Here is a 25,962-nt window from a genome sequence, read left to right as displayed (position 1 = left end):
GTTAAGTCAACATCACCGCAGTGTTAATTTTGGCAGCTATTTTTGATTTAGTCTTAGTCTTAGTCTTTTGACGAAAATGCATATTAGTTTTAGTCTAGTTTTAGTCATTTTTATCCTTCTTAGTTTTAGTCTAGTTTTAGTCGACGAAAACAAATTACATTTTAGTCTAGTTTTAGTCGACGAAAACAAATTACATTTTAGTCTAGTTTTAGTCACATTTAATAGCCACATTATCTTCCCTTCTCAGGTCCAGGGACCCCCTGTGTTGTGTCTACAACTGCGTACTAGTCTAGCTTGCAGTACTTAGGTTGTCCATTAGATGTCCCTCCTATAGGTCTATAGCAGGTGTCGGCAACCTTTACTATCAAAAGAGTCATTTTGCCCCCTCTTCCCCCAAATAAAATTTGTCTGGAGCCGCAAAACATATTTGATAACAAAGCTGATAACATTTTATATAAAGTTATACTATACTAATCTGTAGATTATTGCATTTATGAAATTATAGAACAACGATAAAGAAAACTGTTGACATTTTAGTTATTTTTACCTGTTACAGCAAAGGGAAACACCAAATGCTTATGAAGAGGAGAAGAAAATACACAGGCAAGTGTAGGCCTACTTTGAAATAAATTAAACGCAGAACTACGTAGGGTTATTTGAGTCATCCCCATATTTGTGGGAAATGTATGAAATAAGAAGTACCCTATTTTGAAATAAATAAAAACATATAGCTGCAGCCTATATATTTTAGTTGGCGTTGGCGAAATTTGAAAACAAAAATTGAAAGCAGATCAGACTGGAGGCGGACACAGAAGCTGGAGCTCGGTAGAAACCAGCTGCAGCTTCTGCTCTGATCCAGAAGCTGCGGCGCTGATCTCAGAGCAGCTGAGACCAGAGGAACTCTGTGTTTTCACTGTTTCCATAGTTAAGAAGCAGCAGGTGAGTCAGTGACCGGCCTGCCTCATGTGAACGAGTTCTACTCTGAGCGAGTGTGCGGGGCCAGGGGGCGGATTCTCGGGACCGGTGCGGTGTCTGGCAGCAGACACACACACACAGACACACACACTCGCTGCTCCGGGTACTTCATGACGGCCTGATACGATTATGTTTTTAAAAATTGTTGTGACTTAGTCAACCGCCAACATTTTCGTTTCGTCTCGTTAACGAAAATTAAAATAGATTTCGTCATAGTATTTATTTTCAAAGATCCATTTCGTTGCGTCTTCGTCTCGTCTTAGTCATGGGAAAAGGGGCGTTAACGAATATTTTTCGTTATCGTTATCGTCAACAAAATTAACACTGCATCACCGATGTGGTTTTCAAGTGGAAATTCCTGCAGATACAAAACGAGGCTGTTCAGACGGAGCACGCTGGACAGAACAGGTACATTTCTGTGTTTTCTACTGAAGAAGGTTATTATGGGTCGAACAGTTTCACTTCCTTGGCTTCATTTGCCTCTAGGTCTCTCTCCCTGTGCTTTAATTCAATGGATTAAATAAAGTGACTCTGTCTTCTGCAGGTCATTGAGCTGCTGATGTTTTGCTCTGATCTTCTCCACACTCCAGGGCCGCCGGTTGTCAGGGTCCAACACACCGAGCCGGCTGACTACTTGGGGGCGGACCATCCTCCACTGCAGCGTCTTGGGCTTCTACCCTCAGAAAGTGAAGGTTAGCTGGCTGAGGGACGGGATGGAGGTCAGGCGCCCAGGAGGGGGGAGAGGGTGAAAAAGTTTTCCCACAGAGAAAGTATCAAGGGTAGGAATGTAGCCATCTTACACTGATGACGTCATCTGGAGCCAGAGTCTGAGCAGGAGCAGTCGGGGGAAGAAGTCATGACCTTACTCTCCTGTTTTGATAGCTTTTAGAGGCTGTTCACCTCAAATTACTTTCACTTCATATCTGACGATAAAGTTTATCTCTACATATATAAGAAAAACAAATGTCAGTTTACTCTCTTAATCTCTTTCCTGGCCCGGCTTGTTTAATCTATGTATAGACTGTAATACATGTAGTTTACAGGAGGCTGTTAGTCCTTGGAGAAATGTCCTATTGACCCATTGATTCTGAGCTCTCTGGAGATGTGGAAATGTTAAATCCACATCAGTTCCACTTCGTCTGCGTCTCTGTAAATGATTCACGCTGATACGAGTTGTCTGTTCCGCGATCAACATGTAAACTATATAAGAGCTTTTGAGGCTGAACTCCCTCCGGTAGTCGTTAGCTGGCTTTTCCCGTTGAAACCTTCCACTCACTGCTGTCGACATGGAGAGTCTGCTCGGCGCCGTGGCCTCGCTGGCTCCGTTCTTCTTGGGGTTGTTCCAGCAGGAAGCTGGTGTGGCCTTTACCAGCCGGCCGTACAAATCTGAGGTGAATGTGACAAACGGAGAGCGGTTTGGAAACTGGACGTGGCCCGAGATGTGTCCTGACCAGTTCTTTGCTGTTGGCTTCAGTACCAGGGTAAAGACAATGATTTCTAACATTTATCACAATCATTTTTTATTTAACTTAAACCTACTGAGGCAAATAAAGCTACTTTCCATTGCTTAGTCCAATACTAACTTTTGCTTTCCAGAAAGTACACTGGCTGAAAAGCTGAAGGCTTTTATCTCATTGGACATTCTGCTTGTCCATAATTCATGTGTTCTACATTTTAAATTAAAATTTAAATCACTTTTGCCAAAATATGACTTATATATATATATATATATAAATATATAGAACACTTACAAGTTATCAAAAAAATCAACTTTTCGTCAGAGCGTGTGACCGTGGCGTTGTGTCAAAGTTTGATTAAACGCCATCAAAACACGGGCGTCTGTATCTCGAACATATTTGGTCTGATCAAGTCCAAACTAGACACATAAGACAAGAGTCTCGACCTGATGACCCCTGAAGACTGTCAGATGGTTTTAAAGAATGGGTGTGGCAAAGTAACTGACTAGCGCCCCCTAAAGGGCAGCCCCGGCACTACGATTGGCCTACAGCTACAAAAATCAACAGGGACATGTGTCTTTTCATGACAAAGAAATAAGTCTCTTGGATAGATATGCTAGAGTAAACAGGAAGCCCGCCATTTTGGATTTGGTGGCCATTTTCCGCATATTTACTTTGACATACTTTTCGTAGGGCTTTCATCAGATCAACTTAGAATTTAGATGAGTGTCTTCACAACTAGATGGAGATCTAAAGTTATTTGAATTTTAACATTTCGTCATACCATGTGAACATGGCCTGGCGTCAAAGTTTGATACACGCCATCAAAACACGAGCTTCTGTATCTCAGGCATAATTGGTTCAATCAAGTCCAAACTAGGCATGTAAGACAAGAGTCACGACCTGATGACATCTACAGAGACACCATGGCTTAAAATCACAGCGCCACCTGCTGGCTACAGGAAGTGAAGCATTTATCCTTGCCACATAGCGCAAACGCATGCAACGCGGAGACCAGCGCTTGGTTATCGAACGCTCTCTCTTCCCAGACCGCAACAGAACGGCGCGTGTGCTCGGGCCTGTTAGTGCTACAACGTAGCCGTAGTTTTATTTTATTTTATTAGATGGATTTTGTTATTCATATACATACAAATACAAATCGCTATGAGTTAAGAAAAGTATTATAACAACAAACTGCAGATTTGATGATTAAAATACACACAGTGTATAATTGATCTTCAAAGCGTTAACAAATTTATATAATGGATTTATTTGTTGTCCAGTTTATGAAAGGTGCCTGATTGGAGACTGGTACCAGTACAGAACACTTACTAGCCAGTGTGAGACTCCACAGAGTAAGTTAAGCTCCGGTCCCGGACTTTGCCGCAGATGAGGCGGATGCTGTTCATGGCCGTGTTGTCGCCATCGCCCAGTTTGGACTCCAAACCCTAACCCTAACCCTAACCCTAACCCTAACCCTAACCCTCATTTGTATTATTCCAACATAATGGGAAAAAAATCAATGAAATAAGAAAAATGAAAAAAGGTAAAAGTTTGTTTTATTGTCCTGCAGCTCAGAGATCATTTATACTGGGAAACTGTGTTTGCAGTCATGAGGATGAACTGGTTCCTAACGAATGATCATAAGAATCCTGATTATGTACAGAGAACAATTTACAACAACCAGAGATGCATTTACTTCCTGTTTTACCAGATACTAAGCTGCTCTTCACCTGCTGTGACCTGTGACATCACGTGCGCTTATTGCTGGTGCAGCAGTTAAACAAAAGAAAAACTAGTTTAATCTGATCTGCTTCTGGGAACTGAAGTCTGTTTCCTCAGGTGTAGCCCTACATATACGCTGAGGACAACACGGCCATGAACGGCATCCGCCTCATCTGCAGCAAAGACGGGGAGCTGAGCTTAACTCACACTGTGGAGTCTCACACTGGCTAGTAAGTGTTCTGTTCTGTGCACGCGAGCTAACGCTAGCCAGGAAGCCGGTGAGATGATGGTGGGGGGTGGTCCAAGGCCACGTAGCGAGACTATCAGGTATTTTCGGGTAGTAATCCCATTCGACGCCATCTAGAGTATCGTTTCTGACATAGAGGAACCACAACAAATCGCGGGAGTTGTTTTTTTCCAGAGTTTTTGGGACGGTAGACATGCCAGATACCAACATTAACGTGTAGAAGCACTACAAAAGTGGAATTTTCATAATATGGGCCCTTTAATAAACTGGACAACAAATAAATCCATTACATAAATGTGTTAACGCTTTGAAGATCAGTTATACACTGTGTATTTTAATCATCAAATCTGCAGTTTGTTGTTATAATACTTTTCCAAAATATTAGTGATTTGTATTTATATGTATATAAGTAACAAAATCCATCTAATTAAAGTAAAGAAAATTATATAAAACTAAACATTGGTGCTGATAATAATGATCATAAAAAAGAGAAGTGATTTACAAAGATGTTACAGATTCAGAGAAATTATGATAACCAGTCAGATTATAAGAAAACTCGACATAGAACCAATTAAATTCACAGGGATTAGTTTTGAAATATATAAAAACTCATGTGACCCAGACGTCTCGACCGTGTTTCAAAACCGAACCTTGGCTCTTATTCAGATTTGATTCACTCTGCTGTGTTTCCTGCTCTCGTCTCCAGCTGGGGCGACTGGTCTCTACCTCAGTACTGCCCCAGTGGCGTGCTCAGCCATTTCCAGCTCCGCGTGGAGGGCCATCAGGAAAACATGGACGACACCGCCGTCAACAACATCAAGTTCCGCTGCAGCAGCGGCGACCTGCTGGAGGGCACCGGCACGAAATGGGGGGATTATGGCGAATGGAGCCAGAATTGTGGGAGAAACAACGGAGGAATCTGTGGCATCGAGACCAAGATGGAGGAAGAACTGTCTGGAGGGGACAACACCGCCCTCAACGACGTGCGCTTCCATTGCTGTGAGAGAGAGCCCAGCAGGTAATTAAATAAAAGCCCAGAAAGAGCTGAAAGACTCAAAGTAATTACCTCTGCCAATGTTATCAAACTTTGGTTTAACAGCTGAAGGACGTTTGTGACATTATTCAATTGTTGTTTTGTTCATAATCCTGTGACTCTGTTCTTTGCAGTTTCTGAATTTGTGCTTTGTGTTTTTTGTATCGACAGTGATTGGTAGGTGAGCAGCTTGGTCCGCCCCTCCTCCGTCACCCTGAATTAAACAATGATTAATAATAAAGTGCTCTTTTGAATTGCTGCTGTTTTTCTGTGACGTTTTTTCTCAGAACTTCAAGTCTCTGATTAGGTTTCATTTCCTTTTATTAAAAACACAAACACTGAGATCAAAGTTCAGCCGACAAATAACTGACAGCTATTAATATTTAGCTTTCAAGAGAAAGTTTCAAGTGTCGGCTTTCGGCAAATAAGACAAAAAGATGAAGGAGCCATTTTTACATCATGTCGTCACCTCCTCACCTCATCAGCACGAGAGCGGTGTGTTTTCACTTCCTGTCTGATGAACCAATGAGCTCACGGTAAAGTCAGATTAAGCTGGAGGCGCTGACACGGGCGTTTCCCACAATTCCTGCTGGAACTGAGGTAATTAGGAAATGACGAGAGGGGGTATTACTTAATTTACAGTTTAAGGCCTGACAAAGTTTAATTAGACACCGATTGGCATAACATAACCAGGAGTCAGGTGGTGCAAGATTGTAAAGGTCATCAATAACATCTTCAAAAATTAAAAGCAGCTAGTGCAAAGTCACTTAAACTGACTAATTATGATCAATTGCACTGGTGTTCCATTGATTGTGATCTAATTCTAATGGTCCACTAATCATTTCAGTGCTCGAAACCATCAGGAACAATCTGAATCCTGTTTATTTCCCCACTAGATGGCAGTGCTGCTACAAGTGGAGCTGCCCATCACCTCTCTAATAACCTGTGACTTTTATGACTCCACACATGAAAATATAGAATTATGATTCCATGGAGGCAGTGACCTTTACATCAATCAGTCCGGAGATGTTGAACATCTCATCACCGTTGTCCCGATGGCCCTCCACACGGAGCTGGAAAGAGCTGAGCACGCCACCCGGGCAGTACTGAGGTAGAGACCAGTCACCCTAGCTGGAGACGAGAGCAGGAAAGACAGCAGAGTGACTCAAATCTGATTAAGAGCCAAGGTTCGGTTTTGAAACACAAAGTCGAGACATCTGGGTCACATGAGTTTTTATACATTTCCCAACTAATCCCTGTGAATTTAATTGGTTCTATTTCGAGTTTTCTTATCATCTGATAAGTTATCATCATTTCTCGGAACATCTTTGTAAATCACTTCTCTTTTTTTATGATCATTATTATCAACACCAATGTTTGGTTTTATATTATTAGGGCCCGAGCACCTCCGGTGGGAGGCCCTATTGAAATTGTAAGGATTATTCTGAGCGTAGTGAATGGGCTTTTTGAGGGCTTTCCCATGCTTAAAAATGTTTTAAATTTTGCAGTAAGGTAGAAATGTGTGAAAATTTACGTATACTGGAGTATTTGGAAATAGGCGTGGCAAAATAGCTCAACAGCGCCACCTACGGATAAGCCCCTCATTTAGCATTCACCGATCCTCACGAAAAAAAAAAAGCTTGTGTATCATGACCAGACGCACAAAAAAGTCTCTCAGTGCATTATGAAAAACGGAACAGGAAGCCCGCCATTTTGGATTTAGTGGCCATTTTGGCCATATTCCACGTTTTTACTTTGATGTATTTGTCGTAGAGCTTTCATCGGATCAACTTAAAATTTAGACGAGTGTCATCACAACAATATGGAGATCTAAAGTTATCAAAATAATCAACTTTTCGTCAGAGCGTGTGACCGTGGCGTTGCGTCAAAGTGTGATTAAACGCCATCAAAACACGGGCGTCTGTATCTCGAACATATTTGGTCCAATCAAGTCCAAACTAGACACATAAGACAAGAGTCTCGACCTGATGACATCGACACAGAAATTGTGACTTAAAATCACAGCGCCCCCTGGTGGCAGCAGAAAATGTCTTGGTACGTCTTAGACTTGGATATACCTCCTCATCCACTTTGCGCAACCATGTCAAACTATGTCTAATGGGTCTCAAGACATTGATAATGAATATATAAAATTACTGGGACTTTTCGTCAAACGCCATATTAATGGCGTGGCATCAAAGTTTATCAACTCGCCATGACACGAAATTACTATAACTTCCGTGTTCATTGGTCCATCTCCCTCAAACTACATGTGTGTATCAACAGCCCCCCCCGAAGACTGTCAGATGGGTTTAAGGAATGGGCGTGGCAAAATAACTGACTAGCGCCCCCTAAAGGGCAGCCCCGGCACTACGATTGGCCTACTTCTACAAAAATCGACGGGGACATGTCTCTTTTCATGACAAAGAAATAAGTCTCTTGGATAGATATGCTAGAGTAAACAGGAAGCCCGCCATTTTGGATTTGGTGGCCATTTTGGCCATTTTCCGCATATATACTTTTCGTAGGGCTTTCATCAGATCAACTTAGAATTTAGATGAGTGTCTTCACAACAAGATGGAGATCTAAAGTTATTTGAATTTTAACATTTCGTCATACCATGTGACTATGGCCTGGCGTCAAAGTTTGATACACGCCATCAAAACACGAGCTTCTGTATCTCAGGCATAATTGGTTCAATCAAGTCCAAACTAGGCATCCTCATGACTCCAAACACAGTTTCCCAGTATAAATGTTCTCTGAGCTGCAGGACAATAAAACAAACTTTTACCTTTTTTCATTTACTTATTTCATTGATTTTTGTCCCATTATGTTGGAATAATACAAATGAAGTTGTCTCTTCACAGTCAGTTTGAGTCAGAGGGACAATTCCATTACTCAATGTGACTTTGTGAAACAACGTGAGGAATGAAAAGCTGCACGGTCAAAACTCTGATGTATTTATATTTTAAAAGTTTCCTATTTTACCTTCAGGACAGGCACGTGCACAGACATTTTGGGGGGCAGGTGCTCAAACCAAAAAAAAAGGGAACCCATCGCCAAATTATTTATCAAATTAAAAATAATAATAATAAATCAAATAAACTTACTGATTCTCCCTCATTTGTTTTACTAGTTGATGGCCTGATCCAATATAAAAGAGAGATGCTACCCTGAGCTGCTTGCTGCAGTTCCCTGTCCTTCTGCTTTTGGAGTCTGTCTTTTCTTGGCATTATGAGCAAATTTTGTAAATGAGATAAATCGATGTTGTGCATAATAATTAAGAGTGACTAACATAATCTCTATAAAGCTGACAACACAGTACACACACATTTTTGTTTACTGTTTTCTGAAGTATAAGCAGCAATACACTGATAATATACCACAATATACCTCACCAGACTGCCATGTAGCTCCACTTAAGACCTACCTTTCATTTCAATAATTACGATTTTAAATGAAACAAAACAAGTGAACTTGTCTAATTTGTAGAACAGTACAACTGCCTTGAAATGATCTGCCTGTCCGCCTGCCTGCCTGCCTGTCTGTCTGTGTCCGTGACTTTTTTGTTAGTTTATTTTTTAGGAAACGTCGGACCAGTTGCGACGTAATGTTTTCAGCGCTAATGTTGTGGTTCATTTATCACCAAACACCTTCCGGGGATTGCACACACAGCGTCATTACCTGTTTGTCTGATGCTGCGGGTCAGAGGAGAAGTGTTTGCAGCCGTTTGGCCCTCAGCGCTGCATGAGGAGGAGGGGGGGGGGGGTGGCTTGTGAGTGCCGCGGAGCATGTCGGGGCGAAATTCTCACAAAAAATCAAATAAATGCCCCGTCAGACATCAAAACACATTGGGGGGAAATTGATGACAGAGAGAGTAATTTTCATTCTTAAATATTGATGAATGAAGAAAAAATTGGACTCCAGCAGAAGGGGCACTTTTCTCCTCCAGGGCAAAAGGGCTGGTGCATGAGCACCACTAGGGGTCTATCTGTGCACGTGCCTGCTTCAGGATAAGATAAACAAAAGTCACAAAAATTATAAAAACACAAACAAAACTTCAGTTCTACCTTTAAGGTCAAAATTTGTTGAATAACAAAATCAATAATTATATATATATATATATATATATATATATATATATATATATATATATATATATATATATATATATATATATATATATATATATGTCATGATTTGGCAAAAGTCATTTAAATTTAAATGTATAATGTAGAGTACATGAATTATGGACAAGCAGAATGTCTAATGAGATAAAGGCCTTCAGCTTTTCAGCCAGTGTACTTCCTGGAAAGCAAAAGTTGTGTGTGTCCAGAGAATTAGCTCCACCATGTAAGATAGCTAATGTTATGTAAAGTTATTTAACTCGCCAACCAATTTGACTTGACTGCGTTACACTGATTCTTATTCTGCAGAAACAGATTTACTAATATGATGATAGATGAAGCCATAGGTTTTGTTGTTTCAAGGTTACTCACCTCCAGTTCATGGTAAAGTTTGCGACCATCCGGAGCAGCTGCAGCGCTAGCCTGTTAGCACTGGCGGCTAGCATGTCGCGGCTAACCGATTAGCATCTTGCGGTTAGCCTAGCGCCGTAGCCTAAGCTAACCAGGAAACGTTGCAGTCGCTGAGCTGTGAGTCTTCACTCACGCTCCTCGTCCTTGCCCATTGATTGGTTAGCGAGGAACTAGGAGGCGTAAGCACCGGCAAGATGGCGCCGGGGGAACGCCTCCTACGAGCCTCATTCTCACCCTGTAGAAACCAATGGGTGACGTTATGGACCCTCTGTCTATTTATATATACAGTCTATGGTGCCAAGGAGAAAGGTAAATTCTTAAATCCTGTTCTTAGCCAAGAATGAATCCCAAATAAGAACACTTTCATGAATGCCAGAATTGCCCTGGGCACTTTAGTGGAGTAAAGAAGAAAAGATGTACCATTGTCATTGAAAGCCTTCCTACTCCCTGTCGCATAGTTCCTTAAGGATTTTACAGAGGCGGGTATATCAAAAACGATATGTTCATTTATTCTACATTATACAAAAAAGACATGATTAAAATATTGAAGGCCAGCCAGTCATAAATTACACCAGGGGCACACAGATAAAGCCAATAGCTAGTGCAACAACACTACAAATATTGTACTCGTTGCATAGCACACCCATTAAGGAAGAAAAATACGGCAACTTGTCAACAAGTGAGGAATACTGGTGAAAATCCAAGTGTTGTATTGTCAACTTTAGCGAATGGATTGTATGTAATTTTGTAAGTTAGCTAACGCTAGCTAGCCAGTGACGTGTGACGCTCCTTGTTATTGCCATTCAGTCGAAACATCAGGCTATCTTTAGCAAAACATAGTGCAAGTTCAGCTGTACCGCAATTTGCGTCATTTTCATTGTGTCATGAAATTGAAATTTGAGAAATTATAACAAGGTTGGTTTTGGTGTATTAATTAGACATGATTCAACTAATCAAGAGCTATGCATCTTGTAATGAAAAGAGTTTGTCAGGCTGTCCAAATTCACAAAAATGCTTAATAACTACATAGTAGCTCCATTTAACAAATAATGATAATACATTCTTTTATTATATCATTTTAGATTCACTTTTAAAATATCTGGCACCACCTGCTGCATCAATTGACGAGGAACAGCCAAGCACCTCAGCTGTGCCAGCATCCTCAGGTGAGTGCGATGTTTCAACAGATTTTCCTGATGATAAATAATTTAATGTAAAAGTGACAATATGTCGTGCCATTTCTAATCCAGCCAATATATTGCTCTTGTGTGTTCTCTCTATATGTATAAGCCCAGAACCACTGCAAGGAACTTCAGACACGCGTGTTGTATCTCTTTCTGATTGCACCACTGATTCCACAGATTCCACACATACTCTTCTTAGGTGTGTGCCTCATGAATGTAAAGATTGTTAGCATATACTTCATTGTCCTTATGTTAAATTTATCTCAGTTGGCTCAAGGATGTTCTCTTTAAAACAATATGAGGATACGCTTTACATGAATTAATCTACATGAACCATTCATAATGCAGTCATACAGTAACATTACATTGTAATTACATATCTCATTTGGAAACATTTATTAAATACTGTAATATGTATGTGTATATACTGTATATACATATATATGGAGCCAACCATGTGCTCCATACTGTACCAGCGTAATTTACAGCTGTTTTAAAACTACAACAATTATGTGAGATGAGAAATAGTGCTTTTCGCGTGCCCTCCAGACTCAGCAAGCAAACAGACGCTCCACTATCAACCGATCCTGTTGACTGGCCTGCACATCTCACAAACACAATAAGGACAGAATTTGTTCGGAGAGGACCAAATCAGGTACACCTGATTTCATTTTTCCAAGGAGAGATGATGGGAGAAGTTGCCACCACCAGTACTTCAGCAGGACCTTAATAAATGGAGAAAGGATAAAAAAAAGTTGGTTGACATATTCAAAAAAGAAAACAGTCTTTTTTGTTTTTGTTTTCAACTTTTCTCCCCAAAACAATTTTTTTTAACACATGGAGGACTGTCTGATTGGAAAAATGCAAGTGCTGCTCTAAACAGCCACGAAAACAGTCCGGAACACCTGAACAATTTGGCGTCATGGAAAGAATTGGCAGTTCGAATAAAACAAGGTACAACCATGGACAAACAAGAGCAGGCCCTCTTAGAGGCAGAGCAGAGTCGGTGGAGAGCAGTGCTGACACGACTGGTTGCTATTGTACAGTTGCTGGCTGTGCAAAATATGGCATTTAGAGGAAACACAGAAATACTCCACTCTCCTTCAAATGGAAACATTTTGAAAGAAGTTGAGCTTATGGCACAGTTTGACCCAGTGATGAAAGACCACATCCACAAGATTAAATGTGAACCATCACACCACAGGTACTTGGGCAAAACCATCCAGAATGAGTTGATTGAATGCATCAGTGGAAAGATTCTCTCAACAATGGTGCAAGAAATAAAGAAATGCAAATACTTTTCTCGCGCAATTCTCCAGCGCGCAGGCGCCTGGCTGTTCTCACGGGAAGCGCATTTCTCAGCGCCGGTCAGCCCGCGATTCTGCTTTTTCCGCTTGTTGTATTTAACCGTGAACGCACCTCGCCTCGCAACCTCAGCCTGAACCATTATTAACCCCGCTGCGTCACTTCCTTCTATCACTGTTTAATCTATTTTCATCGGACCATTGTTCAAAACCGGCAAATCTGACGTGAAAAGATTTTTATTATAGACGGAAGTTTCAAAACGGTAACTTAACACAAACTAGGGTTATGGCGAAGTGCTCTATTCTAACTAGTCCTGTTTGATTGCTGTGGTAACAGTGATTTCAGGTGGTAGAGAAGTCGTTATGCGCAGATTGCTAGTAGGATCTCGACTTTAGTCTTCTTTCACTTTAAGCGCATGCTCCATGACGTCTTTACAGCGATTTCAACCACTCCGCTCCAGCGTTTCCGTGTTTTCCTGAAAGGGCTTCGTGTAGACGAGATAAACATAAGTACCGGATCCAAAAATGTTTCCGGATTCCGGCAATCCAGGTTACTTATGGAAGTCAGTAAATACATACATTACATACATACATATATACATGCATGCATAAATAAATAGATAGCCAGATAGATAGATAGATAGATAGATAAATTACAGTTCATATAGAATGAATAGGGGATTATTTCAGTTTTCTTTTTGGTTTTAGGCAGTGGTGGGAAGTAACAAAGTAGAAATACTTTGTTACTGTACTTAAGTAGATTTTTCACATATACTTTACTTGAGTATTTATTTTCCTGACGACGTTTAACTTTTACTCGCTACATTTGAGCACAAATAGCTGTACTTTCTACTTCTTACATTCTCAAAACTGGCTCGTTACTTGAGCAGCGGAGGTTGGCGGAACGTGCACCTTTACGCACGGCGCACCTCTCTCTCTCGCCTTCTCGCTCCTGCAGGAGCTCGGTTCAGTCTTTATTATTAGGGCCCAGGCACTGACAGACATGTGGCCCTATTGAAATTGTAAGGATTATTATTCAGGCAAATGAATTGGCTTTTTGAGGGCTTTTATAAGGTGACTTTACATAATTTTTTGAAGGTATTCCTTTTTCGATTCACATTCGTTTTCCCTTTCCTGCTTCGTGTCAACATCTGCACATAAATACATAGCTCGAAGCAGCAAGTGGTTAACTTTTCTTAAAGACAATATTGGAAAAAGTTGGTTTAAACAAAAACTGTTGGCAAATAGACTATCATTGGTTGGCCGTGTCTACTTAGTCTTACACGTCCACGTAAACAAAACAAACAGATTTAAAACAAGTCGAGATGGAAAAACAAACAACACAACCAATTATATAAGCAAACGCAAAAACAACTTTCAGCCAACACAACCAAAAACAAACACTGTGTCATGGACTACTACTACTGCATATTCACGCACACAATTCATTTTTTTAATGGACCTCCCAAATGGAACCCTGGGTAATCAGGCCCAGTTTTCCACTCACTATAATGCCAATATAATTTTTGCAAAGATATTATATATCTATATATTGCCAATTTCAAGCCTTAGACGCCCTTTGTGCTGACTCAACACAACTTAGAAGCTGTTGAGTCTTGTATATGTATTGTACAAACTGGCTAATGTGTACAACTTCAAGCAGGGTTGTGTCTTCACTTTGCCGTCCCTACAGGCAAGATACCCTACAGGTGTATTGTCACCCTGCTGGAAACAAATGCAAACACAACCCCAGGCCCATTCAGTTAAGATAGTCTCATGATAAATAAACAGGCTTACATGTAGATGCATGGACAAGCTGGCGGGCAGGTATACAGGCAGGTAAACATCCAGGCAGTTAAAATGCAAAATACAGCTAATAGACACAAAAGGTTCATTTGGTCTATTAGTGTTCTTAGGTAGAATCAAGAGGCACTTGTTTATTCTGTTGTGTTGATTCTTTGTTGTCGCTAGAAGTTCAGATGCACTTGTCCAATACTATTTTAACCTCAGCATCTCGGGTTCAAAATTTGTAAAATTATACATTATATATCTAGTGTTGTTATAATTTTTTAGTCAATTGAAATAAAATTTGGTACTTGTACTTTTACTTTTGATACCTAAGTACATTTCAACACCAGATGATCTTGATACTTAAGTACATTTAATATGAGCAACTCTAAGACTTAAACTCAAGTCATTTTCTGACGGGTGACTTTTACTTTAACCGGAGTCACTTTCAAGTAAGATATCTGTACTTTTACTCAAGTATGGCTTTCAAGTACTTTATACACCACTGTTTTTAAGAATGTTATGTCGCATACGTAGACAGCATCATTAAAAGAAACACATTAACATCATGATTCCTTTAAGTTTTTGTGTCCGTGTTTGTCTCCCCCCCCCCCCCCCCCAAAAGCTGTAAACCAAGGGGCAACATCCTGGCCTGAGCGATGAAGCCGATGCGGAAGTGAAAAAAGCTGCAGTTCCATGGGAAGCCACTACGCCTGGCTGCAGTAGCAAAAAAGTCCCATTGACTCCCATGTTAAAAAGCCCGATTTTAGAGCAGAATTAAACCTGTTTACAGCATGGTTCAAAATTTGTTTTTAGTCTCAATCGCGAGGTTCTTCCATCAAGATAACTCTGAGGGGGGTGAATTTAATTCTAACTCTCTCGTTTAAGCGAAATAGAGGTTTGAAATTCACGTGACGTCACAGTAAAGTCGACAGACTGTCACTCTTAGCCTGGTGTCTACTCGGCTCCAGCGGAGCTAACAGGCTAACTGTTGAACACAGGCAGATTTTCCTGATGATAAATAATTTAATATAAAAGTGACAATATGTCGTGCCATTTCTAATCCAGCCAATATATTGCTCTTGTGTGTTCTCTCTATATGTATAAGCCCAGAACCACTGCAAGGAACTTCAGACACGCGTGTTGTATCTCTTTCTGATTGAACCACTGATTCCACACATACACTCTTCTTAGGTGTGTGCCTCATGAATGTAAAGATTGTTAGCATATACAATGTCAACTTTTCTCCCCAAAACAATTTTTTTTAACACATGGAGAACTGTCTGATTGGAAAAATGCAAGTGCTGCTCTAAACAGCCACGAAAACAGTCCGGAACACCTAAACAATTTGGCGTCATGGAAAGAATTGGCAGTTTGATTAAAACAAGGTACAACCATGGACAAACAAGAGCAGGCCCTCTTAGAGGCAGAGCAGAGTCGGAGGAGAGCAGTGCTGACAGGACTGGTTGCTATTGTACAGTTGCTGGCTGTGCAAAATATGGCATTTAGAGGAAACACAGAAATACTCCACTCTCCTTCAAATGGAAACATTTTGAAAGAGGTTGAGCTTATGGCACAGTTTGACCCAGTGATGAAAGACCACATCCACAAGATTAAATGTGAACCATCACACCACAGGTACTTGGGCAAAACCATCCAGAATGAGTTGATTGAATGCATCAGTGGAAAGATTCTCTCAACAATGGTGCAAGAAATAAAGAAATTCAAATACTTTCTCCTCATTTTAGATTGCACCCCGGATGTTAGCCACATTGAACAGCTGTCAGTAGTGATATGAATTTTGACATTGGAAGAAGACCCCCAGGTAAAAGAGCACTTCATGGGATTCCTAGTAGCAGAGGAGTCCACTGGTGAAAGTTTGTCTGCCCTGATTTTGAAGAGGGTGGAGGAGTTGGAGATTGCCTTTGATGACTGCAGAGGACAGTCGTATGACAACGGGGCAAATATGAGTGGAAAGAACAAGTGAGTACAGGCCAGGCTACTGCAACTGAACCCAAGAGGTTTGTTTGTGCCGTGTGGGGCACATATACTCAATTTGGTCAATTCTGATGCTGCCAAAAGCTCCAAAGATGCCATATTATTTGTTGGTATTGTGCAGAAGCTATACTGCTTGTTTTCTGCCTCTACACAGAGATGGGCCATCCTCAAGAAAAATGTCAACCTTTCGCTCAAAATGTGGTCAGAAACCAGATGGGAGAGCAGAGTGAAAGCTGTGGGACCTCTGCGATATGAAGCCACAGCTGTAAGAGAGGCACTGCTTGAGGTTAGAATCCAGGCCAAAGACCCAATCATCAGGATTGAAGCCCAGTCTCTGGCAGAAGAAGTGGGGTCATTCTGCTTTTCACTGTGCACAGTGGTCTGGTATGATGTGTTGATTCAAATTCAGCAGGTGAGCAATGCTGTCCCAAACAATGCAAGTGGATGTAGCAGTAAGTATTGAAAAAGACTGAAAAAGCTCTTGAGTCCTACAGAGCCACAGGCTTTGTGGCTTCACAAACATCAGCCAAGGCCATATGTGAAGACATGAATGTGGACGCTGTCCTTGTGTAAAGAGGCTAAAGTCCACAAAGAGACACTTCTCAGTGAACTTGACTAAATACACTAGGGCCAGCCCTGTTTGTAAACACGGCGTAATACGAGTTGTCTGTTCCGCGATCAACACGTAAACTATAAAGAGCGCTTTGAGGCTGAACCCCCTCCAGAACTCGTTAGCTGGCTTTTCCCGGTGAAACCTTCCACTCACTGCTGTTGACATGGAGAGTCTGCTCCGTGCCTTGGCCGTGCTGGCCGTGTTGTTCGTGGGGTTGTTCCAGCACGGAGCTGTTGTGGACGGCCGATCGTACACATCTGTGCTGACTGTGCCAAACGGAGCGCCGTGGGGAACATGGAGGGGGCCCGAGATGTGTCCTGACCAGTTCTTTGCTGTTGGCTTCAGTACCAGGGTAAAGACACTGATTTCTAACATTTTTCACAGTTATTTTTTATTTAACTTCAACCTACCGAGGTAAATAAATTAACTTTCCATTGCTTAGTCCAATACTAACTTTTGCTTTCCATGTAGTTCACTGGCTGAAAAGCTGAAGGCCTTTATCTCATTGGACATTCTGCTTGTTCATAATTCATGTATTCTACATTTTAAATTCTTCATCACTTATATATACATATATATATAATTGTTGATTTAGTTATTCAACAAATTTTGACCTCAAATGTAGAACTGAAGATTGTGTTTTTATCATTTTCGTGACTTTTGTTTTTCTTAGCCTGAAGGTAAAATAGGAAACTTTTGATTGATCATAAGAATCCTTATTATGTACAGAGAACTATTTACAACAACCAGAGATGCATTTACTTCCTGTTGTACCAGATACTAAGCTGCTCTTCACCTGCTGTGACCTGTGACATCACGTGCGCTTGTTGCTGGTGCAGCAATTAAACAAAAGAAAAACTAGTTTAATCTGATCTGCTTCTGGGAACTGAACTCTGTTTCCTCAGGTGGAGGCCAAACAGGGCAGTAGCGACGACACGGCCATGAACGGCATCCGCCTCATCTGCGCCAAAGACGAGCGACGGAGCTCCACGTCCACTGTGGAGTCTCACACTGGCTTGTAAGTAAATGAAACCAAACATTGGTGCTGATAATAATGATCATAAAAAAGAGAAGTGATTTACAAAGATGTGACAGATTCCGAGAAATGATGATAACCAGTCAGATTATTAGAAAACTCGACATAGAACCAATAAAAATTTGCCTTTTCACACGGAGTAGTTGTGAAATATATAAAAACTCATGTGACCCAGATGTAAATTCACTTGATTTTCAGTTGTTGCATGTAACAAACATTATGTAAACTGCTCTGTCACATTATGGTTTTCTTACTTTAATTTCTTTAAACTACAGCTGTCCCTGTGTGGAGAGCTGGTATTTAGCAGCAGGGAATCTGAATTTATCAGTAGAAACTCTTTATTTCTTTGAGTCACTGAGGTGTTTTTTATCAATGTCTTATCAATGTCTTTCTTCAATTATTCAGCTGGTCAAATCGTCTGTCTCAGTGGAACCAACCTGTCGGTCCTGTGAAGGTTAAATAAGAATAAGATTTTAAAAAATGTGTTTTGGAAGCAGCAGGAAGCTGGAGACAGTTTCCACATCATGGAAATCAAAACATTCTTTCTCCAGGATTTTGAGTTCAGGGTTCAGATGTTGAAACGTCTCGACTTTGTGTTTCCAAACCAAACCTTGGCTCTTATTCAGATTTGATTCACTCTGCTGTGTTTCCTGCTCTTGTCTCCAGCTGGGGCGACTGGTCCCACCCTCAGTACTGCCCCAGTGGCGTGCTCATCGCTTTCCAGCTCCGCGTGGAGGGCCGTCAGGGTGGCGGTGACGACACCGCCGTCAACAACATCAGGTTCCGCTGCAGCAGTGACCACGTGCTGGAGGGCCCCGGCCTGGACTGGGGGAATTACGAAAGATGGAGCCAGGTTTGTGTCAACGGAGGAATTTGCGGCATCGAGACCAAGGTGGAGGACCGACAGGGGGGAGGGGACGACACCGCCCTCAACGACGTGCGCTTCCATTGCTGTGCCGGAGCCTAGCAGGTAATTAAATTAAGCCCAGGAAGAGCTGAGAGACTCAAAGTAATTACCTCTGCCAATGTCATAAACCTTGTAAATGGAATCGAGATAAAAGCACCATTTGGTTTAACAGTTGAAAGATGTTTGTGACATTATTCAAATGTTGTTAGGTTCATAATCCTGTGACTCTGTTTCTGAATTTTTGCTTTATGTTCGTTTTATCGACAGCAATTTATAGGTTAGCAGCATGGTCCCCTCACCTGTGATTGGTATGTGAGCAGCTTGGTCCGCCCCTCCTCCGTCAACCTGAATTAAACAATGACAAATAATAAAGTGCTCATTTGAATCGCTGCTGTTTCTGTGATGTTTTTTCTCAGAACTTCAAGTCTCTGATTAGGTTTCATTTCCTTTTATTAAAAACACAAACACTGAGATCAGAGTTCAGCCGACAACTAACTGACAGTTATTAATATTTAGCTTTCAAGAGAAAGTTTCAAGTGTCGGCTTCGGCAAATAAGACCAAAAGATGAAGGAGCCATTTTTTACATCATCAGCACGAGAGCGGCGTGTTTTCACTTCCTGTCTGATGAACCAATGAGCTCACGGTAAAGTCAGATTAAGCTGGAGGCGCTGACATGGGCGTTTCCCACAATTCCTGCTGGAACCGAGGTAATTAGGAAATGACGAGAGGGGGTATTAATTAATTTACAGTTTAAGGCCTGACAAAGTTTAAAAAGACACCGATTGGCATAACATAACCAGGAGTCAGGTGGTGCAAGATTGTAAAGGTCATCAATAACATCTTCAAAAATTAAAAGCAGCTAGTGCAAAGTCACTTAAACTGACTAATTGTGATCAATTGCACTGGCTTATATGTATATATGCTTATATGCACTGGCTTTTATGTATATAAGTAACAAAATCCATCTAATTAAAGTAAAGAAAATTATATAAAACTAAACATTGGTGCTGATAATAATGACCATAAAAAAGAGAAGTGATTTACAAAGATGTTACAGATTCCGAGAAATTATGATGACCAGTCAGATTATAAGAAAACTCGACATAAAACCAATTAAATTCACAGGGATTATTATCTAATTCTAATGGTCCACTAATCATTTCAGTGCTCGAAACCATCAGGAACAATCTGAACCCTGTTTATTTCCCCACTAGATGGCAGTGCTGTAACAAGTGGAGCTGCCCATCACCTCTCTAAAAACCTCTGACTTTTATGACTCCACACATGAAAATATAGAATAATGATTTCATGGAGGCAGTGAACTCTACTTCAATCAGTCTGGAGATGTTGAACATCTGATGCAACCACGCAGCTCCAGCAGAGAAACGCCCTCTGGGCACAAAGGCCCGAGCTCTGCACCGACTCGACCTGGACACTGTACCACGTCCTGAGACAGCAGAGTTATCGATTGTTGAACAACAGATCATTTAATCAGTTTTGATAGTTAATAGTGAATGGAATAATTAGAGGATTAATTGATCATTGGATCAGAAGAAACTTAAGACATTTTGTCACATTTGAAGAAAAGATAGATAGATAGATAGAGTACTTTATTCATCCCCGAAGGGAAATTAAGTTGTCATAGCAGCCGGTATATTTGAATACAATAAAATACAATACAATAGAATAAAATAAAAGATATTGAGGTAGAAAGAATAAAAAACAGAAGCACAAGATAAAATAAAATAAAATAGGTAGATAAAGTGCAGTGGCAAGATGATGTTAATAGTACTGATGATATGATGGTAATGTTATTGTTAGACAGTATATAAGAATAGTACAGTATATATAGTATATAATATAACATAATATACATTTATATATGATAGTAATTATATCAATATAAAAGCAGTATATAGTAATAATGGCAGCAACAGTATACATAATAGTAATAGTGATATAATTATAGTAATTATAACATGTACACATGTATAAATATGTGTATATAGGCTTATGTTTACAAAGAATATACAGAGAGTATGATATAATATATGATATATAGTAGAGGTATGAATATAAGTATACCTGTTTTTGTCTTCTCAGATATCGATGTGTTACTTTGCCACAGAGACACTAGAAAGACAGTAAAGTGAATATCTTCATCTTCAGTGTCTCCCTCGGTCTAAAGGGATTTATAAAGGGTATTTTTGACCTCTGTGAAAGAGGTTATGTTTTCAGCTACATTTGTCAGTAGGATTACATAAAAGCGCATGAGTGCATTTTGGGGTCGATTGCTCGGTTCATTTTCACAGTGACCAATAGGTGGCGCTATAACGATGAGACAATATTGAAGTTGAGTGCAATTGGACATAAAAATAAATATTTTTGGCATCAGTTGGTTTTGAACTCATTGATCCAATCACATTTTTGTTCTAAATCAGAGGTCTTCAACAGGGGGTCGTGAAATCTTTGGTTGATTAGATAATTTTACATTTTTTTATCATTTTTAATTTATTTTCCAACGAATATTTTTTCCACAAATTTAAATGTCTTAAAATACACATTAACATGCATCCAACCTATTGTGAGGCTGATTTGACCCTCTGCCTGACAACCTCCATCCGTCCAAGGTTAGATAAGTTGTGTGCTACCCATCAGGATGCTACATCTCACTAATGTGGGAGTATGTGTGCCATCCACAGATAGCTTGAGTATTCACTGTCTCTTCTACATTTATGTTTAAAATAAAAACATGTATCTGTCTTTTAATAGCTCAGTGTTGTATGCAAGATGTATGTTTATAAAAGGCAGTGGCATGGCCACCCTGTACTTTGCACATGTTTAAATTAAAAACATGAATATATGAACCCGTACAATATTTGAATAGCGTAGTATTGAAAACAATAACAGGGTAGCTATGTTTATACTTGGCACTAGGCCCAGTTTAATATAAAACACAATTTTATACAATATATATAGTAGGGGGTCCCTGCTCCATCTCTCCACCAGTTTGGGGGTCCTTAGCCTGAGAAACGCTGAAGACACCTGTTCTAAATCATTGACAGTTTTATCTGTAAAATGAAAACCTTTTGGGTTTCTAAGACAATGAACAACCAGATATCTTTTTTATCGGTGAGAGTTAAGAAATGGGGCCGTGGGAGCGGTTTAGGATTTATTTTTCCGTTTTGCTCTTTCCAGGAATTTCGATCAAATTTAACATGACACCTGTAGCGTTAGACATCCCTGCAGCAGTCTATCGTTTTGGCAGTCACCAGAGTGGTTAGCTTGTAGTTTCTCGTAGCTACTATACACAGGAGAAAAGAGTCAGCACACCTTCGTCTCTTTGGTCTGTGAACTCAAGACCGTTTATACAGCGCATGCGCAACAGGTTCCCAGTGCACGCAGGCACAACATGTTCTGTGACATCACTGCCTGGGCTATTTAACATGGCATGGCTCGCTCAACACTCCCACTCAAAGACATGTGTATAGCTCTCTCTATAGTGGTAAATAAAAACCAAAAATACATAACTCCAAAATAAAACATGTGGTATACTGGCAGTGTTCTAAAAACTTCAAAACATTTTCATCTGCCAGTTCACATTTACTCTCCAAACAAATACCCCTTGAAACTCTCAAACTTAGCCTTTGTCACTGGCTTGGTAAAGACATCAGCAACCATGTTTGCAGTAGGACAGTATTCTATAGATATCTTCCCTTCTGCGTGTGCAGACCGTACAAAGTGATACTTTATATCTATGTGTTTGCTTCTCTGTCTGCATAAGTCCACAATTTCTTTTGGAGGTTACTCTCCAATAGCATGCATCGAGACATCTCAAATAAGGTTCTCCAACCTCTTTCGGCAGTTCCATTCTGAGGTGAGTAGGGTGCACTCTTCTCATGCCTTATCCCGTTACTCCTAAGTAAACACTGGAACTCCTGCCCGGTAAACTCTGTGCCGTTATCAGATCTTATGCACTTTATTTTTCCATATGGAGCTACATCTGCTATGCATTTTTCTGTAGCTTTTGTCGTGTCACTCTTTGCTTTAATGAAATATGGAGAAATCATCCCACTGTTATCATCAGTAAATGCTATTGCATATCTGCATCCATCTTTATCTGCTGGTTCTATAGGACCGAATAGGTCTGTGTGTAATAGCTCTAATACGGTTGTAGCTTTAGAGTCTGCCTGTCTGTTTCTGCTTTGTGTAAACTTGCCCTGTGTGCATATTTCACAGTTTTGATTGGACTTGTATTGTTTACCTTTTTTAGACATCCCTTCAACCACCTTTTCTAATTTTGCAACATCATCAAAATTGCAATGACCAAGTATCTTATGCCACGTTTGAATGTCATGACAACCATACACTTCATCAACATTTTCATCCTCTACTGTGCTAAGGTAATACAACCTACCATACACATCCATTTTAAACTTAGTACCTTCCTTGTGGACCAGCCAGTCATTACCGTCCATGAAGCGGACCTCAGCTCCGTAGGCTGTTGCTGCTTTGACTGAAAATATGTTTTGTGGAAACGAGGGGATGTAGAGTGCTTGCTTTAGCCTCGTTTTCACTTGTCGTCCCTCGCTGTCCAGCAAGTAGACTTCAGCGTCTCCCCTCATCTTCGCCATCCCGCTCACCTTGGATCCGTCAGCAAGCTCGATCATGTGGTCCTCGGGTCTGAAGCTCTTGTCAACTGTTTTGAACTTCGTGGCGTCGTTGATCATGTGTGTTGTTGCGCCCGATAGACCATGAGACCCTTCTTGTTTCCTCTTTATGTGGGACAGTCACTCATCCTGAAGAAACAAAAAGATGTGGGCTCTGCCTCCATCTCTCCATCAGCTTTCTTCACATGGTCACGGCCTCGTCCCCGGCCGCGTCCCCTTCCTCGCTGTGGTACGTCCCATCTTCGTTCCTCTCTTCTCACCTGGTATTCGTCAGGACATGTCCTGGCCATGTGTCCCTTTTTACCGCACGTGTAACACTCGACATCAGCCAGGTCCATTTTCTTTCCTCTTCCTCGTCCTTGTGACCTCGTTGCCCCGCTAATCCTCATCACGTTATCATCTTCATCATTCACGTCACTCTTCGCATACTTTTCAGTACTCTCGTAACTCCGCAGCTTTGTTTAAAACTCGCCGAACGTTAAAGTGTCATTTGTCTGGGTGATGTGCACGACGAATGGCTTGTATGAATCAGGTAGCCCCTTTACCACCATAGCTATCTGAAGCCCGTCACTTATTTGCTCGTCTGCTCTTCTCAATGACGTGAATATTGTCTCTGCTCGAATAATATAGTCTGTGACAGTTTCATTGCTGGCCTTATGGACCGAGGAAAGTTCACAATATAAACTCTCCACACGGGGTTTATCCTTTCCCGCATAGTGCTCGCGGAGAATATTCAGTGCTTTTCTCCCGTCACGTCTCGCGTCCCTCATTACCAGCGATAAGCTCTTGTTGTCCAGCGATGCACCAGCTCTGCATGTGCCTCACCATTCTTCGCCTCATCATCTGCGAGAGCATCGTCGTCATCCTCGTCTATCCGCGGGTCCTCCAGGAAAACTTCTCTGAGGCGACGTAACTCCATGTGCGCGAGGAACCTCGTCTCCCAGAGTTCGTAACTTTTCTCATCACCGTTGAATAAAAGTCTGAACCACCTCTGGCCTGAATGACTGGGCCCATAACCTGTAGCGTTAGACATCCCTGCAGCAGTCTATCGTTTTGGCAGTCACCAGAGTGGTTAGCCTGTAGTTTCTCGTAGCTACTATACACGGGAGAAAAGAGTCAGCACACCTTCGTCTCTTTGGTCGGTGAACTCAAGATTGTTATTCAGCGCATGCGCAACAGGTTCCCAGTGCACGCGGGCACAACATGTTCTGTGACATCACTGCCTGGGCTATATAACATGGCATTGCTCGCTCAACAACACCCAATGGGAGTCTGTGCCAGGTATAATTAAATTCAAATGAAAACATTACAAGGAGGCAAACATTTTTTACTGCATTCTTTCTTGACCCAAAAGGGCTGTCTCTCTGAAGAAATCCAGACTGGTTCCATTGGCGTGGGAAGGAGAGGAATCTAATCATAAACAGCTGATTCAAATGTATTTCTTAAGTTGATAAGCAGACATACACATCCTACCTGTGGTGGGTAAACAAGTGGCAAAAGGTCTAACCGTATTCAGGTCAAAAACAGTACCGACCATAAAACAGCTCAGGTCATAAAGCATTTGGTATATGTAGATACAGGTCATAAAAGTATTTAAGACAAGGCTGCAAAAACTCACTATCCACATACAAAATAGTTTGTCAACCATACTTAGTTAATTTTTCCACTACACTTTCTTGGCTTCATTTGCTTCTAGATCTATCTCCCTGTGCTTTAATTCAAGGATTAAATAAAAGTGACTGTTTTCTGCAGGTCATTGAGCTGCTGATGTTTTGCTCTGATCTTCTCCACACTCCAGTGCCTCCGGTTGTCAGGGTCCATCACACAGAGCCGGCTGACTACGGGGGGGCAGACGATCCTCCACTGCAGCGTCTTGGGCTTCTACCCTCAGAAAGTGCAGGTGAGCTGGCTGAGGGACGGGGTGGAGGTCTCCAGCGACGTGTCGTCCACTGACGTCCTGGCCAAAGAGGACTGGAGCTTCCAGGTCCACTCCTACCTGGAGCTGACGCCCAAGACGGGGGAGCAGGTGAAAAAGTTTTCCCACAGAAAAAGTATCCCGGATAGGAATGTAGCCATCTTACACTGATGACGTCATCTGGAGCCAGAGTCTGAGCAGGAACAGTCGGGGAAAGAAGCCGAGGCCGATGAGTGAGTCTCAGCTGTCAGTCATGACCTTACTCTCCTGTTTTGATAGCTTTTAGAGGCTGTTCACCTCAAATGACTTTAACTTCTTATCTGATGGTAAAGTTGATCTCTGCATGTCCACGAAAAACAAATGAAGCGTTTCCAAAATTCCTCTTAACTCTTTCCTGGCCCAGCTCGTTTAAATCTATGTATAGACTTTAATACATTTAGTTTATGGGAGGCTGTTGGTCCTTGGTGGAGAAATGTCTTATTGACCCATTGATTCTGAGATCTCTGGAGATGTGGAAATGTTAAATCCACATCAGATCCACTTTGCCTGTGTCTCTGTAAATGATTCACGC

At 41.2% G+C, this 25,962-nt stretch overlaps 3 protein-coding genes across 3 annotated transcripts in view; all 3 read left to right on the top strand.

Annotated features, from left to right (window-relative positions):
* The first annotated feature begins 66 nt into the window (after positions 1-66).
* Positions 67-19,194, top strand: LOC133013582 (uncharacterized). The gene is made up of 8 exons (XM_061080566.1): positions 67-1,383; positions 1,566-1,667; positions 11,058-11,141; positions 11,271-11,358; positions 11,709-11,814; positions 17,768-17,880; positions 18,565-18,868; positions 19,073-19,194. Exons 1-7 carry the CDS (start codon positions 1,311-1,313, stop codon positions 18,863-18,865), a joined length of 867 nt encoding a protein of 288 aa, XP_060936549.1. The 5' UTR covers positions 67-1,310; the 3' UTR covers positions 18,866-18,868; positions 19,073-19,194.
* Positions 1,663-25,962, top strand: part of LOC133013583 (vitelline membrane outer layer protein 1 homolog) — a 48,387-nt gene continuing 24,087 nt past the window's right edge. Inside the window, exons 1-2 of the mRNA XM_061080568.1 lie at positions 1,663-2,456; positions 4,275-4,387. The gene's annotated coding sequence lies outside the window, so the exon portion shown is untranslated. The remainder of the gene's footprint in view (positions 2,457-4,274; positions 4,388-25,962) is intronic.
* Positions 25,248-25,943, top strand: LOC133013845 (H-2 class II histocompatibility antigen, A-S beta chain-like; the record flags this gene model as incomplete). The annotated part of the gene is made up of 1 exon (XM_061080932.1): positions 25,248-25,943. A coding segment is annotated over one exon (315 nt), but the record flags the coding sequence as incomplete, so codon positions are not given.

Source organism: Limanda limanda, chromosome 11, assembly GCF_963576545.1.
Source record: "Limanda limanda chromosome 11, fLimLim1.1, whole genome shotgun sequence".
Classification (NCBI taxonomy): domain Eukaryota; kingdom Metazoa; phylum Chordata; class Actinopteri; order Pleuronectiformes; family Pleuronectidae; genus Limanda; species Limanda limanda.
The sequence above is the reverse complement of the archived record's forward strand: the minus strand, read 5'-3'. Positions and strand labels throughout refer to the sequence as shown.

Excerpts from the sequence above, each read along its gene's own strand:
- LOC133013582 (XM_061080566.1), top strand. The coding sequence starts at position 1,311 with ATGTGGTTTTCAAGTGGAAATTCCTGCAGATACAAAACGAGGCTGTTC. Across the intron at positions 11,142-11,270 it reads AGCTGTGCCAGCATCCTCAG|AACCACTGCAAGGAACTTCA; the intron begins GTGAGTGCGATG and ends GTATAAGCCCAG. Across the intron at positions 17,881-18,564 it reads GTGGAGTCTCACACTGGCTT|CTGGGGCGACTGGTCCCACC; the intron begins GTAAGTAAATGA and ends TCTTGTCTCCAG.